Below are 14,904 nucleotides of genomic sequence, written 5' to 3'. Positions count from 1 at the left end.
GGTTATTGGTAAATATGATGAAGAGGAGAGGTCCAGGATGGGTGCTTGGGGACTCCGATGGAGATGGGAAGAGCTTGTTTTCCCACCTGGTAGACTGCTGTCAGTTAGAAAAATAGCTATGGAACCAAGTCAGGGATGTTGTAGGGAAGTTTTATGTAGCTAGTTTGTTAAGGAGTTTCTGGTGGTCAACCGTATCACAAGCTTTGGACATCCAGAGGTTAGTGAAAGGTATAAATGCAGGACAGAACCCACAGGGTTAGAGTTGCTGGCGCTATGTCAGACTCCAAGCTGGTCACAAGTGGTGTCACACAGGGCTCGGTCCTTGGCCCCCTATTGTTCGGCATCTACTTCTCAGAAGTACAGGCCAACATGGGAGGACTTTGGCTGACAAAGTTTGCAGACGACTGCAAACTGGGCGCCATAGTGGAAAGTGCATCGGACACGGATATCCTTCAGAAGGGACTCACGGAAACAGATAGCTGGTGCCAGAGCCATGGCCTGAAGTTAAACGCCAAAAAATGTATAGTCATACCCTTCAGGAAAAACAAGGTAACCCCAAGCTACCATATAGGTGGCAATCCACTAAGCACAGAAGAGGTTATCAGGGACCTGGGGACCCAGGTTGACAGTGGCCTTTCTTTTGACACTCACGTTGCTAAAGTGGTTAGAAAGACCTTCTACATTGCCCACCTGATCATGAAGGGATTCACATCCAGATCTAGTGAGGTCATTGTTCCCTGTACTCTTCACTTATCAGACCAATGATCGAGTACAATGCCCCATTCGGGATGTATCTCACCCGACATCTGCAGCAATTGGAGAGACCCCAAAAGTTCCTCACCAAAAGGATAAAGGGACTCCAAAATCTGTCATATGCTGCCAGATTGAAGAAACTCCAGCTCTATTCAGTCGCATACCGTCTGCTCAGAGGTGACATGTGCCTGACATACAAGGCCATGTCCAACCCGAATTAATGGACATGCTCCACCTCAAAAAATCCAAATCCACCAAAACCACTAGAGCAAGCGACTTAAACCTTAGCACGGATATAAATAGGACGTGCTGGAGGGATAGATTTATCACTCAGAGACTCCCTATGCTGTGGAATAAAATCCCGGTCCATGTGAGGCAGAGCACCTTGCTGGCTCTGTTCAAGAGAAATCTTGACCTGTGGATGGGAGATCATAGGTTTACCCCGGGAATCATCTCTGTGTCACTGCTGGACAGAGGCACAACAAACTAATGGGCACAGTATTTTTTCATATAAGGGGTGGCGTAAGCCACAAAACTTTGGGCTAGGCTTATAAATGCCTTAGGGCAGATAGCCTAGTATAAACCTATGAACCTATTAGTACTATGCTTAGGTTGGAAGATGTGTTGAGGGTTGCATCAGCGGTTATTTTTTAGGAAGCGGTCAAGGAGTTGATGAATGCGTTTTTCTAAGATTTCGGCAAGGGGTAAGAGAATCACAATGGAGCAATAGTTCAATAAGTCTTTAGAGGGGTCACCTTTGTGTAGGAGATGATATGAGATATTTTCCAAAGGAGTGGTAATCTGAACTGCAGTATGCTAACAACAAGCTTCTTTGAAAAACCCTGTCTCTGTGTGAATATGTGACTTACGTGGTACTAAAATGTAAACAGAGTCCTGTAGCAAGCAAATGATTTTAAAACTGTTATACTTCCCCTTTAACAGCTCATATCCCCTCACCATCACATAATATGGGAAGTTCAGCAAAAGACAATTTGTAAATATTGGATGTAAAAGACACAAACTCTAATTGGTTATCTTACAGATTAGTACCTCGCGGGCAGTACTGCGCAGCTTTGGGCGTGTCTTCTGTGATTGGCAGTCACGAGTGGGCGTGTCTGCTGTGATTGACATCTGCTGGTCACATTTCCCCTGGTACATATTGTAAAAACAAGATAAAGTTGTTTAACAGCGCTTTTTGAATAGCGCGACCTTGATACATGACAAGTAAAATAACATCTGCTGCTCACATTTCCCCTGGCACATATTGTAATAACAACATAAAGTTGTTTAACAGCACTTTTTGAATAGCGCAGCCGTGATATATACATTAACCAAGTGAAAATAGCACCCGATAACCGAAAATAGTAGTGACAGCGCGACATTAAGTAAAATAACAGCGCTTTTTGAATAGCGCGACCTTGCTTTATGTATATGCAGACAGCAACATAAGACCTTAAGTAAAATAAAATACACAAGCACCCGATAACTGAAAGCAGTAAAACATTCAGTAAAATAACAGCGCTTTCTGAATAGCACCCGATAAGCGAAACTAGTAGCGCTTCATGTATATGCAGACAGCAACATAAGACATGAAAACAGTAATTTATACACAAGCACCCGATAACCGAAAGCAGTACAACATTCAGTAAAATAACAGCGCTTTCTGAATAGCACCCGATAAGCGAAACTAGTAGCACTTCATGTATATGCAGACAGCAACATAAGACTTCTGCAACAACTGCAGTAATAGCGCGACCTTACCTAAAACAACGCTTCTTACCGAGATAACAAATATTTAATAACTGCAATAATAAGAACTGCGCTATTAGTATATGTTATAAACCATTAACAGCCATTCCTGCATTAACCATCTATTAAGAACTCTTTTACAACTTCTTTAGTTTACAGACATTTTATTGACAAATCACACAGCAATTACAGTTTACAGCCATTTTACTGACAAATCACACAGCAATTACACTACAGTAACATCACAGCAATATCCCATTTTATTGACACAAATCACCGAGCAATTACACTACACAAATCACCGAGCAATTACACTACAGTAACATCACAGCAATATTCAAGAATGTCCATTACTACGGGCACCCAGCTCTTCCCGGTGTGCCTCCTGGTACTCTTTGATATGATCCAGGAGGCACAGGAAAAAGTCATTGCTTTGCCGGCCATACTTTTCACGCCAAATGAATTCATCCAGGTGACTGTCCACCATATGTCTTAGTGTCCCGTTCATTTGCTTCAGCTGCTTTTTACAACGCGACCACATCCCCTCAACGGCATTAGTGTGTGCACCTGTAGTAGGGTCTGCAAAGTTTTTACTGTGATTCACAGTAAGGTGAGTATATTGCATTGCCGACAGTTGAGAAATTCCCCTATATGCAGCCCACTCGTCGGACACAATCACAGAACCAGGCAACACATGCTTCCTTATGATTGGGAGTAAGGTAGCCGCATCTCGTCGCTCAACAAATGTAAGGAAGCCACATCTAGTTGAACAGTCATAGATACCAAAGACCCAACGGTCCATTTTGCCCAAGACTCGTCCGCGATTATATTTAGCCTTCACAAGGAGGCATTCATCTATTTGGACTTCAACACCTGGACCACCTAGTAGAAGGGGGTCCTGCAGAAGTGTCCAGCTGCACACATCTCTAAGAAACTGATACCAATCCACCAACGTCGTTGTGGATACTGTCAAGTGTTGCGCTAGCCTACAGATCGGGAGCTTCCTACACCACCAGTACATAACTTTAAGGATAGTATCGACGGGCAGACGGCTGTGATGGAAAAAGGTTCCACAGAGCATTCCAGCCCTGCTTCTACATTTCCTTCCTGTACATCTCCAGGAGAAGGAAGAACGATGCCGCACCAAGGACGAACGAGACCCACATAGATGGCACCGTTTCTCCATTGGGACAATTCCGACAGACTGCAGGAATGTAATTGTGGATTTCGGCGAGGAGGTGATGTTGCGCAGTGATGAGTCGTCCATCCTATTCATTTTGCTACGATGAAAAACCAGCAAAGGTACTCTCTGTAAATTTATAGGTAGTGCAGGACAATGGGGCAATTATTATACAATGGGACAATTAATATTATACAATCAGGTGTTAAACTGCATGTGTGAATTTTACACTTGCGCATCATTAACGACGGTATAGGTGTGACAAGTCAGGGTGTTATATATAATATTAAGTAAAATAGCAGACCTTGCATGTAGGTAAAATAGCAAGAGGATCGTGCACTGTTGTTAATAACTTATTAGTGCATAAACTACTATTTTCATTGGTTAACTGTTACCTGACTGGATTAGCAGTACCGGTACACTTTTGTAACCTACAGTCGCCATGCGTGATATTACAAATCTGTTGTTATTAGTTATGAAGTAGGATGGTGCACTGTTGTTATTAATTATTTATTTATTAAACTTAGGAGTAAGGTAAATAGTACACAAACCGTTACAAAGCTTGTGCATAAACTTCTATTTTCATTTGTTTACTGTCGATTGAAGACGATGGTGCAGGCTATTATTTATTAATGTATTTAACTTTTGAGTTGTATGGGGTGCTTGTGCATAAACTACTATTTGCGAGGATGGTGCAGGTTATTATTTATTAATGTATTTAACTAGTGCGTGACGCGTTCTTCAGCCCCAATACTGCAGTGTAAATTTTGGCCCAGGTTCTCTGTACCGGCAGTTTGAGAGCACTAAATCAGTCGTATTTTATTGCTATACCTAGGAGGTGTAGCCTTTTAGGACAGTGTATGATGTGTATCATTTGCTTCTTGTCATTAAGTCATGCTAAAGGGACCAAATGCACTGTTGTTATTAATTATTAATTTATTAAACTCAGTAAATAGTAAACAGTAGTAAACCGTAGGATGGTGCACTGTTATTAATTATTAATTTATTTAACTCCGGAGTAAAGTCAGTAGTAAGCAAACCGTTAAAAAGTCGCGTTAAGAGGATGGTGCACTGTTGTTATGAATTAGTAATGTATTAAGCTTATGAGTTGTAATTAGTAATGTATTAAGCTTATGAGTTGTATCGGGTGCTTGTGCATATACTGCTATTTTCATGTTTGTATAAACGACTATTTTTGGTTATTTTCGGTTATCGGGTGCTTGGCGCATAAAGTACTATTTAAGTTATCTAACAGAGTAGTAGAGGAATTAAGAGTATGGTGCCCTGTTATCAATTATTAATGTATTCAACGTATGAGTTATACGAACTACTATTTTGGGTTATTTTCGGTTATCGGGTGCTTGCCGCATAAATTACTTTTTAAGTGATCTAACAGAGTAGTACCTCGCGTGCTTGTGCATAAACTACTATTTTGTGCATAAATTACTAGTTTCATTTATCTTACAGATTAGTACCTCGCGGGCGGTACCATATCTGTTTTTAGTTGCATAGTAGACGGGGGGCGTGACCGGGCGGTATTTGCTACTGCGCATCTTGCGAGGTACTAATCTGTAAGATAACCCTCTAATTCAGTAATCAAGTTACAAATTACCAGGAAAATTAGGAGGGACGAGAAAAAATATAAGGTTGTAAAGTCAAGTTTGTTTCCGTTCCATTTCTGCCTGTTACCCGCATCCGAGAAAACACTTCCCTACAGCTCAAGTTCTGCAATCATGATGGGATGCGCAGGACAAAATTTGCTATTGCGCATCCAGGATAGTACTTCATTCAGACATATTGTTCGTATGTATACGACGTTCATGCATACATAAACATTACACAAAGAAATACATGAACCCACGTTTGATTCAGAAACAGTTATAACCACGCTGTACTTCAAAGAAGACACAAAAATGTGTACAGATTAGTAGCTGTCGCCTTTTTTACGTCATTAAGGTGTGTCACTCAGAGTCTAGGTCCCCTTTAACAGCCGGTGTTGTCTGGAAGGTTCGCAGGCGTGGTGTGGAGTTGTTAGTTTGAATGATTCTGAGTACATAGTTTATCAGCATTCATCCTATTCTCTGTTTATTTTTAAAGCTGTTTTAGTGAAGTACTTTGTAGGGTAAAATAGTTTGGAGAAAGACAATGCCTGAATTTACTGTCTCCAAAAGCCATTCCGGCAGCTCTGGTATACAGAATAGTGGAACGTATCAGGACCGAGATAAACCTGCACAGATACGTTTTAGTAATATATCGGCAGGAAAAGGTTTGTTCTGTGTCTACTGGATGTTCTTACCCGAGACTGAATGATATTAAGTAGAAAGTACGCGTATTGTTGTCTGACATTAATTTCATTCTTTAATTTTGCTTATGGGTGGTGTGACAGTTCCTAATCTCAGTTATATTTCTTTGTAGTTCTTTAAGCATAAACTTTTTATCTCCTGGCTGTAGTCCCTGTTTTTTTATACGCACTGTAGTAGTTGTAATAACTTATAGAATTCTTTCCTGTAGATTACATTCTTATTGCTTTTGGTCCAATCTTTCTACCGCAGTCTTGAGTGGTTCTGGTATGTCTCATATGCTGACAGATTAGAATTGGGCATTTGGACTGTATTTTGTAACGAGTTTTAAAATTTGTATCCTTTTAGAGCAGTTATAGATGGATTTTTCTCAATTTTCATGGATATTGTATTGTTGCTATTTGCTTGTATGCTTCTGTTTTACCCCCCCCCCCCTTACTCTAAAATTATTTCTTATCAGTGCTGTAGTGTAGTTAATAAACAGTATTAGTAAACTGCTACTTATGTTTTTGTACCTTTTGGAAAGCTTTGTAGCATTTAAAGTTGCATCGCTTTGACATTTCATCAAAACTGGTTGACTGTCTAGTATTGTTCATAGGCAAGTACTAGGTACCCTGGCTTTCGCCACCCAAGAAAATTATTTTCCTGTGCCCCTGTCAAGCAGAGCCACAGAAGTGATCCCTGGGGTGAATTTCCCATTTCCCATCCAATGCTTTGTTTGTCTTTTCCCGGTAATGGGTCGCCACAGCGGAACTCCGGTCTGCTAATGATTGGCAGTAGATATTTTTATGGTGCAACCTTCAGCGAAGGCACGCCCATTCACGCATGTCTTTCGGAAGCCACTAGACTGCGGGGAGGATATGCAGACTCCACACAGAAGGCACTCCAGCCGAAACCTTTTGTGATGAGGTGTGTCACGTAGAAGGATTTCCTGCCAACTGTGGTGGGTCTATATTAAATTCTCGAACGGGGACGGTGTCAAATCTGACATTGTTGACATGAGAATAGCGAAACTGCAGAACATCGAACAAGTAAACGGAAGTCTCCTTAAGGGGAGTTTTCCATTTACTTCAATGTAGTGCAGTCTCGGAGTTGGTATATTTAAGTAGTGGAGGGGGGGGGCTTGCCCCCCTGCCTACACCGTTTATTTATTTATTTTTTTCTGACCATTCAGTGTTTTAACAGTTCAATCACTAAAGGTCGACCTTTAGTGATTCAAACTGTTAAATATTCGATGTTCTAATATAGACCCTACTGTGGTGATGTGGTTATCAAAGGAGAGGCTACTGTCAACCTGTGTCCGAAGGTCTCTTATCCCACTTTTGGTGTTAAGTAGATTATCACCTATGTGGTAGTTCATGGGTACAGAGTTTTTTTTACCAAAAGGGATGACCATGCACTTTTTGGAGTTGAGCTTGAGGCCATGGCTTTGACACCAGGCATCTGTCTCAGTGAGGCCCTGTTGTAGGATGTCCACATCATTGGGAGTTTTGATTATGGCTCCTAGTTTGCTGTCATCTGCGAACTTTATTAGCCAAAGACCTTCTGTGTTAGCCTGTATTTCAGAGAAATAGATACCAAACAGGAGAGGAAACAGGACTGAACCCTGTGGTATGCCACTTGTCACTGGTCTGAAGTCTGATTTGGAGTCTGCTACTTTCACAGTGTGGGTTCTGTCAGTGAGCCAGTTGGCAACCCATCTTGTGACATAGGGATTTATACCTAGTTTAATAAGTTTATCTATAATTTCAGAATGGGGAATGGTGTAGAAAGCCTTGGCAAGATCTAGATAGGGTGTGTGAACCACCTTACCCTCATTTACAGCCTTGGTAACTGCTTCAATGAAGTCTATCAGGTTTAGGAGACATGCTCTGCCTTTTACAAACCCAAACTGGGTGGGGTCCGGAGTTTGGAGATTACCAATGTCTTTGTTTCTAAGTTCTATGGCCTTGCAGACCAGGCTCGTCAGCTAATGGGGTAATAGTTCCTGGGGTCCGTGGTGGATCCCCCTTTGTTGACTAGGATAACCTTTGCTGTGCGCCATTCAGTGGGCACAAAGCCTGAGTTGAGGCTATGATTGGACATGGTACTTAGGTGAGGTGCCAGCTTGTTCTGTAGTTTGTGTAGAATGCAGCCTGGGATGTTGTCAGGTCCCATGGATGCCGTGTTCTTGGCTTTGGAGAGTGTGTTTTTTACCTGTGCAGCTGTGATTACAGGAACTTTGCATTCTTCCGGTATAGAGATGGGCCTACCTGTGCAGCTGTGATTACAGGAACTTTGCATTCTTCCGGTATAGAGATGGGCCTATTAGGGGGTGGGGGGGGTAAAGTTAGCACTGAACCTATCTGCCAGGATATTGGCAATATCAGTTGGTTCTGTATTGTTGCCATTGAGATTTTTGACATGGCTATATTTGACATTGCATTAATGTTTATTATGAGTGTTTCATTTTTGTTTGTGTATTTGTTTAAATAGCTGCTATTGTATCCCTGTATTTCCACTCTTAAGCAGCTATTTCTTCTATAGCTAGACTGACCTTTTATTTTTGTTTCACTATATTGTGAATGTGTATTAGTTTATAGAGCTGTTGTTTCAAAGTAGAAACACAAGAATAAAATAATTTTTTCGTGGCTAGGCTGAAACATTAGAGGGCAAAAATATGTCATGTTCTAAGCTCCCACCACCACTGTGCCTAAAAAAATAAACAGTAATGACTTGGTACCTTATTTTCCTACAGCTGTTTTTGACTTTTTTTGGACAGCTGATTATAGTGCGAAAATGAGAGGATGGATTTTAATTCATGGGGTGGGTAGAAAACTGACTCCCATTGACAATTTTCAGGCTTGGCTTGAAAGATGTTTCAGCACGATTAGAATAATATTTGGATCAAATTGTGCTGAATGAAATAAGGAAGCATTTTAGAGCTTTAGCTACTCTGGATACTTAATAGAGTTGGCTTAGAAATAGAATAAATGTTATTCCTTTAAACTACCACACAAGAGTGTACCTGGCGTTAACCTGCAAGTAGTTTAAAACTGAGTGTTTGGGAAGCTGGTTGAGTGTTTCATCTTTGCTAGCCTGTGATGACCAGCAGTACATTGTAGCTGGACTCCTGCTGACAGTAAGTTAAGGCTGCTGAAAGTTGTTTTTTGGGGTCATTGCATGGTTTTTCGTCACCCTCTTAAGTTTTGATAGTTTGGATGCTCTTTAGTGTTGCTACACACATTCAGATTAGTGCATTCTTTTCCACATTGTGTAGAATCCTGTATTAGATATCCTTTTTTTTGATGAACCATCTGGATTACTTCTCCACAATCTGGTATAGTTGCTCCTAACTTTTACATATGTAGTTTACTAAGTATTTTTTTGTATGAAATTGCTACTTACTAGTACAAGGTATTCTTTCTTTCTTTTACGCTTTCCATGTCTCCTGTTGGTTCACATGTAAATACTTGATTGGCAGGTTAAATGTAATTTAAAAAAATGATTTCTTGAGCTAGGTAATGGAGTTGATTGGACTCAGTCACCCCTGATTTTATTTTATCCTTTCTAGTATATGGAGTATACATCTTTAGAGATGCTACTGTCTGGTAATAGAAAATTGTATATCATGATGTTTGAGTTTCTTTGTAGAAACATAATCAAATTAAAACAACTTGTGGAGGCTGAAACATGTTTGCAATGTGAATTTAGTCATTTGCGTGAATATTGTAATGAGAGACGGTTGTGTGCGCAATAATGAACTGGGTGGGCTGTTGAGTTACACATGACATGGAAGCATTAACTAAGGAAGTGAAAAGTGTTTTAAAAAAATGCAAGTCAAATAATGTGAACACGAGACACAATGAGTGCATTGTAGTAGTGATGGAGATATTAATGGGCATGTCGTGTATAGGAAACATGAGGAAGTTGAAATAAAAGCCTGCTGCACTTTCTAAGAAAAAGCATTCTTGCGTTTAATTGGTTTTGTAGAATGTTAGTTGTGAAGAACCATTTTACAAAAATCCATAAATTGCATGCTCTGGAATAATTTGCTGATGTCGGAGACCAAAAAATGCTACAGTGACGTCTAAAAATAAATGGACCAGAAACTGTGAGCTAGAAATGCAGCTCAGTTGTTAATGCTGTATTAACTGGCTACTAAAGCAAGAATGTGCTGATGTCCATCTCTTTTTATACATGTACACAAAATCTTTTATAACAGTACAGAAAAACATGTATTCCTGGAAAGTGCACTGGTGTCAAGACTGGAAAAAAATGATAATGTAGAATCCTCAAGACATGGAAATGGTCCTACAATGGGGTTAGTCCAGGCTGTGGAGGAGGATGGCAGCAGTAGTCCACAAAAACTGAAAAGCCGAAAAACAGCCATAAAGATAATGGAGTGAACTATTGAGAGTGAGAGAAAATGTGTATTTTTACTGTTTTATGGAAGAAACCCAGAATTTCGGGTAGATGTACAAAAAGATCAAGAAAGAGAAAATTGAGGAAAGAAAAGTACTTGCACAAGAAAAACTGTCAAAAGCTTCAAATATAAATTTGTGTTCATTAATGCAACAGATTCATAAAAAACATTGTACAGACCAAGAAACCTTGTCTGGAAAAAATAGACTGAGGAAGTGCGAAAATATAAAGAAAAAAAATCTAGAGATTTTGAAATGTTAAAAGAAACATGGACATAAGAGATCTGATATGGTGCAATATTTGTGTAAACGAGCGAGACAAATTTAATAGTAAATAATAATAAAAAAAAAAGAGGCAACTCCGAATATATTGGAAGAGAAACAGGCAAAGGCACCCAAATATGGAAAATTTCACAATACAAAAAATATCAAAAAGGGGGGAACGTAGAACAAAAAGTAAGAAAAGTAGAAGCTGGTTATGGAATACCTGTGAAGTAAAGGATTTAGTGTAGAAAGTCTAACACAGGTTATGCCACAACATGATGGACATTGGGTCCCCCAAGTGAAGAGAAACAGGAGGAGTGGGAGACATTCTGAAGAAATATGGAGATGGGGAAAAAAAGATTTAATATGGTGCAATATTTATGCAAAAGAGAGAACCTAATTACAAAAGGCAGCACCAAAGATATTTGAAAAGAAATATAGGGAAAAGCATTCAAATGTCGAACATTTTACAGTGCAAAAAAATAAGGAAACAAAAGGGGGGAGTAGAAAAGAGGATTAGTAATGGAGAAGTTGAAATAGAAACTGAAGTTATGGATTACCTGCAAAATTAAGGATTTAGTGTAGAAAATCCCCAAATTAAGGAGAAACCAGTGGAGCAGGACACATCTGATCAGTTGCCATAGGAAAATACTTTGGAACCTTTGGTAGGAAACCAAAAAGTTCAGTTGGAGTCTCTCAGCAATGGGAAGGAACAGGAAACTGTGGCAACTCTGAAGCAGTCAGTGTTCTGGGGTGATCAGCCAGCGAGTTCCCATATGAAAGACCAACGGATGACATAGGATGAAGCCGAAGAAAATTATGTCCTAGGAAGATGTTTTGGAATTTTCTTTAGAATGGCCGCAGGAAGCTTGAGAATAAATATGCCTGTAGTTTAGATGAAAATGATCTAAGGGAACATTCTCTTGATGTAATAAATGGATGTACTTATTAAGATCAATGAAAGAAATAAATTACAGAAAGTCAACAAGACCCAAAATGTTTGAAGTTTATTAAAACAAATGAACACAGTAATCAAGACATTTCATAGAAATTGATGCGATTAACAGAAGTAAATATGGTATGTTAACTGTGCAGCTAAATTAATAATAGTCTTAACACAAAAATACAGAACAGTAAGGAAAAGGAAGGGGGGATCAAATGCCATCATGGAAGTATTGAATAGAGAACTATAAAGCAAGTAAGTGTCTTTGTTTAGAAGAGTACAGAAGAGGGAACAGGTCAACAATGCAAATAAAAGCAACGCACAATATCGGAACAGACCAGTATCTGTTGTAAACTATTGCAAATAATAAACTGAAGATAATAGCACAGGCAGAAAAACTTAGAAGATATGCAGATAAATATAATGGAAATGTACAAAATAAGCTATTTATTTATGACCCAAAAAAAGTGTTGGAGAAATGGGAAATAAGCCAAAAGGAATGGAAACGCCACAAAAAGTGACACATTTTGTAGAAATATCAATGAAGATCCTTTGGAACATAAAGATGCTCAATGGATAGTAGTAAAAACAGTTCAAATGTACAGGATATGAAATGGGATGATATAACAGCTAGAAAAATTGAAGAAAAAAAACGGGCCCAGGCCCAGTACCAAAATATTGGTTAAAAGTATTAACATCTTGGATTTAGCCCTGAGTATTTATTTATATGCACACCCCAAACAAAGTGAATCTGCAAGCTATCTTTTAAACTATAGACAAATAATTTGCCTGACGATGCATTAATTATACATTGGAATTCATGACGACTGAGTATTCATATTCAAAACTGTAACATGGCAATAGAACAAAAGATTAACAAAAGTCTTATGAAACAAAGGATGTTTTGTTAAGTAAAGTCGTCATCTAGAGTTGTAAAAAGTCAAATCATTTCTCTGCATCCCACATTCACGGATAACGGTGCTTATATAAATGTATATAATACACCTTGCATTGATTATGAAATGGTGGCAGATCACTTTGCACCTAAGCCGTGATGAAGGGCAAATTTATTATTTGGGGATAAAAATTCAAAGCGATATATTCCTGGGTGACTCTGTCACCACAGCTCTTTTGTCTTGCCCTTAACCTTAGTACATAAAACCATTTTTAAAAAAAATATTTAACAACATATGACACAGCCATCCAATCGTATCACAAAAACAGTTTAACAATTATGTAAATTAATGTAACATTTGCTTTTTCTGCAGAACAGGTTTAATTCTAAAATCCAAGTGAATTCAAAATTCTCCAATTTATTATTGATATCTTCACCCCTTATATTCTTCTGCAACGTTTTTAACACTCTAAACTTAAATCTATGCATTTCATCTTCATCTATAATATGCTTTGCCAGGGCATTCATTTCTACATTTCTTCTGATAGCAGATTTATGTTCTATAATTCGTTCTTTTAGCATTCTAGACCATTTTCCTACATAGAATGCTGAATAAATTGTGCATGTGGCTAAGTACACTGTATGTGATGTGTGTTGTAATGCCATTAGCATATCTTTTTCAAAGATGTATTTTATTTTGCTAATAGGATGTATAAAAATAAAATCATTAATCCTTACAACAGCTGCAACCAAGACAGGGAAACGTGCCCTTTTTAAAAGTGTCTTTTTGTCCACCCATCAGCAGCTCTTTATAGCATAATCTACTCTTAAGATTCCTCTCATTCCTGTAGGCAAATGCAGGATAGTTAACACCTTTTATTTCAGGCATTGTTAATAATATACTCCAATATTTTCTAATAATTTTCTCTACATTAACAGATTTGTCATGGCTACAGTATGGCTCCCAGAAAACAACAGTCTAATTATCTCATCTTTTTGTGGATGATTTAAAACTATATAGCTAATCACATGAGGAACTGAAAGCGCAACTGCAAGTTGTCAGAACTTTCTCAGATAATATAAAATGTTATTTGGTCTTGCTAAATGTGCAAAAGAAACCATTTAAGCAGGAAAGCTGCAGCACCTAGAAAATATCAGTCTGGGACAGGAATGTGATGTGAAGGAACTTAGGATGAGGGAGTGTTTAAACATTTGTGAATTGAAGTATCAACAGTAAAAACATGAACAAATCTGAATAAAACTTTGTAAGGAATATTTTAGAAAAGTAACATTAAATAAACTTCTAGGAACAAAGTCCAAGCTGTAAACCAATTTGCTCTTTTTCTAATTTACAGTTTTGGGGTAATTGATCCCAAAAGGTAGTGGATGAGTTTGGCAGGAAACAAAAAATGCTTCATGCTTTGCTTATCAAATAGTGTACAACAAGATAGTTTTCCCCATTCTGAAGGAGGTGTGTGCCTCCTAGAAATTGATTACATGTACAGATCTGCTATCGTAGGACTGCATACTTGTCTAATATAAGATCCAAACATAGTGAACATTTTAAAACATGAGTACAAGTCTGAGATTACTTCCCTGCTTAGTTTAGTAGAAGTATATTGGTGTCAAGCGGGTATGGAAATCAAACCAGAAGTAGACAAAAATCAAGCTGTAACCGAATGTGCCAAAAAACAAAAGAAAATAAGGTGAAGGATCCGATAAGGAAGGACATGTGGAAAGTACATAAATACAATTGCAAGTACTGAAAACTCCTGGAACAAGTGTTGGTTGGGATCTGATGCAGGAATGGTTGAGGTGAATTTAAATCAAAAGATGAAAGGTTAATATTGGCGATCTAGGATAATGGACTTGTTGCTGACCTTGACTTAAAAATCAAACGGTAAGAATGGAAATTAGTCCTTTTCTTCTCTTCATGGAAGAAGTAAGCTGTAGCCAGGGTTGGGTTTAATGTGCAGAGCTGACAAATGAAGGCATCACTGTGTCTGCATAATTCATATTGTAACTAAAAATTTTTGAGGTGGGACACTTGTCGAAAATTTTGTGGGAGGAGGAGGAGATAAAGTACTCGATAGTGATTTTTTTTTTTTTTTTTTTTTTTTAATTTGCCAACTGTCAGCACACTGCCTTACAAAAATGTTCAGTTTGTCTTCCAGCACATCACCAGTATCTGCTGTCTTCCTGGACAAAACATTCTGAAGTCTGCTAGTGGTGTACAAGTACCTATGCAAACACATGCAAGCAAAAATCCTAAACCAACTAGACTTTTTTGTATACATGGGAGCCATTAATGTGTTCTCCATTGTTCCTTTATAAATTCTTTCCAGTCTCTTAATCTTTTCTCACCTCGTCTTTTTGATGTCTGTCAGCAATGCAAAATTTTATATGCGATACTAATT

At 38.5% G+C, this 14,904-nt stretch overlaps 1 protein-coding gene across 1 annotated transcript in view; it reads left to right on the top strand.

The window, feature by feature from the left end:
- Positions 1 to 5,647: 5,647 nt before the first annotated feature.
- The window catches only part of CCT4 (chaperonin containing TCP1 subunit 4), a gene marked incomplete in the record, with an annotated part of 539,719 nt that continues 530,462 nt past the window's right edge, over positions 5,648 to 14,904 (top strand). Inside the window, 1 exon segment of the mRNA XM_044061172.1 lies at positions 5,648 to 5,948. Coding sequence (XP_043917107.1) covers positions 5,828 to 5,948 — 121 coding nt within the window.

Source organism: Protopterus annectens, chromosome 1.part0 (genome assembly GCF_019279795.1).
Source record: "Protopterus annectens isolate FY-2018-M chromosome 1.part0, PAN1.0, whole genome shotgun sequence".
Lineage (NCBI taxonomy): Eukaryota > Metazoa > Chordata > Ceratodontiformes > Protopteridae > Protopterus > Protopterus annectens.
This window is presented reverse-complemented; position numbering and strand designations above follow the sequence as displayed.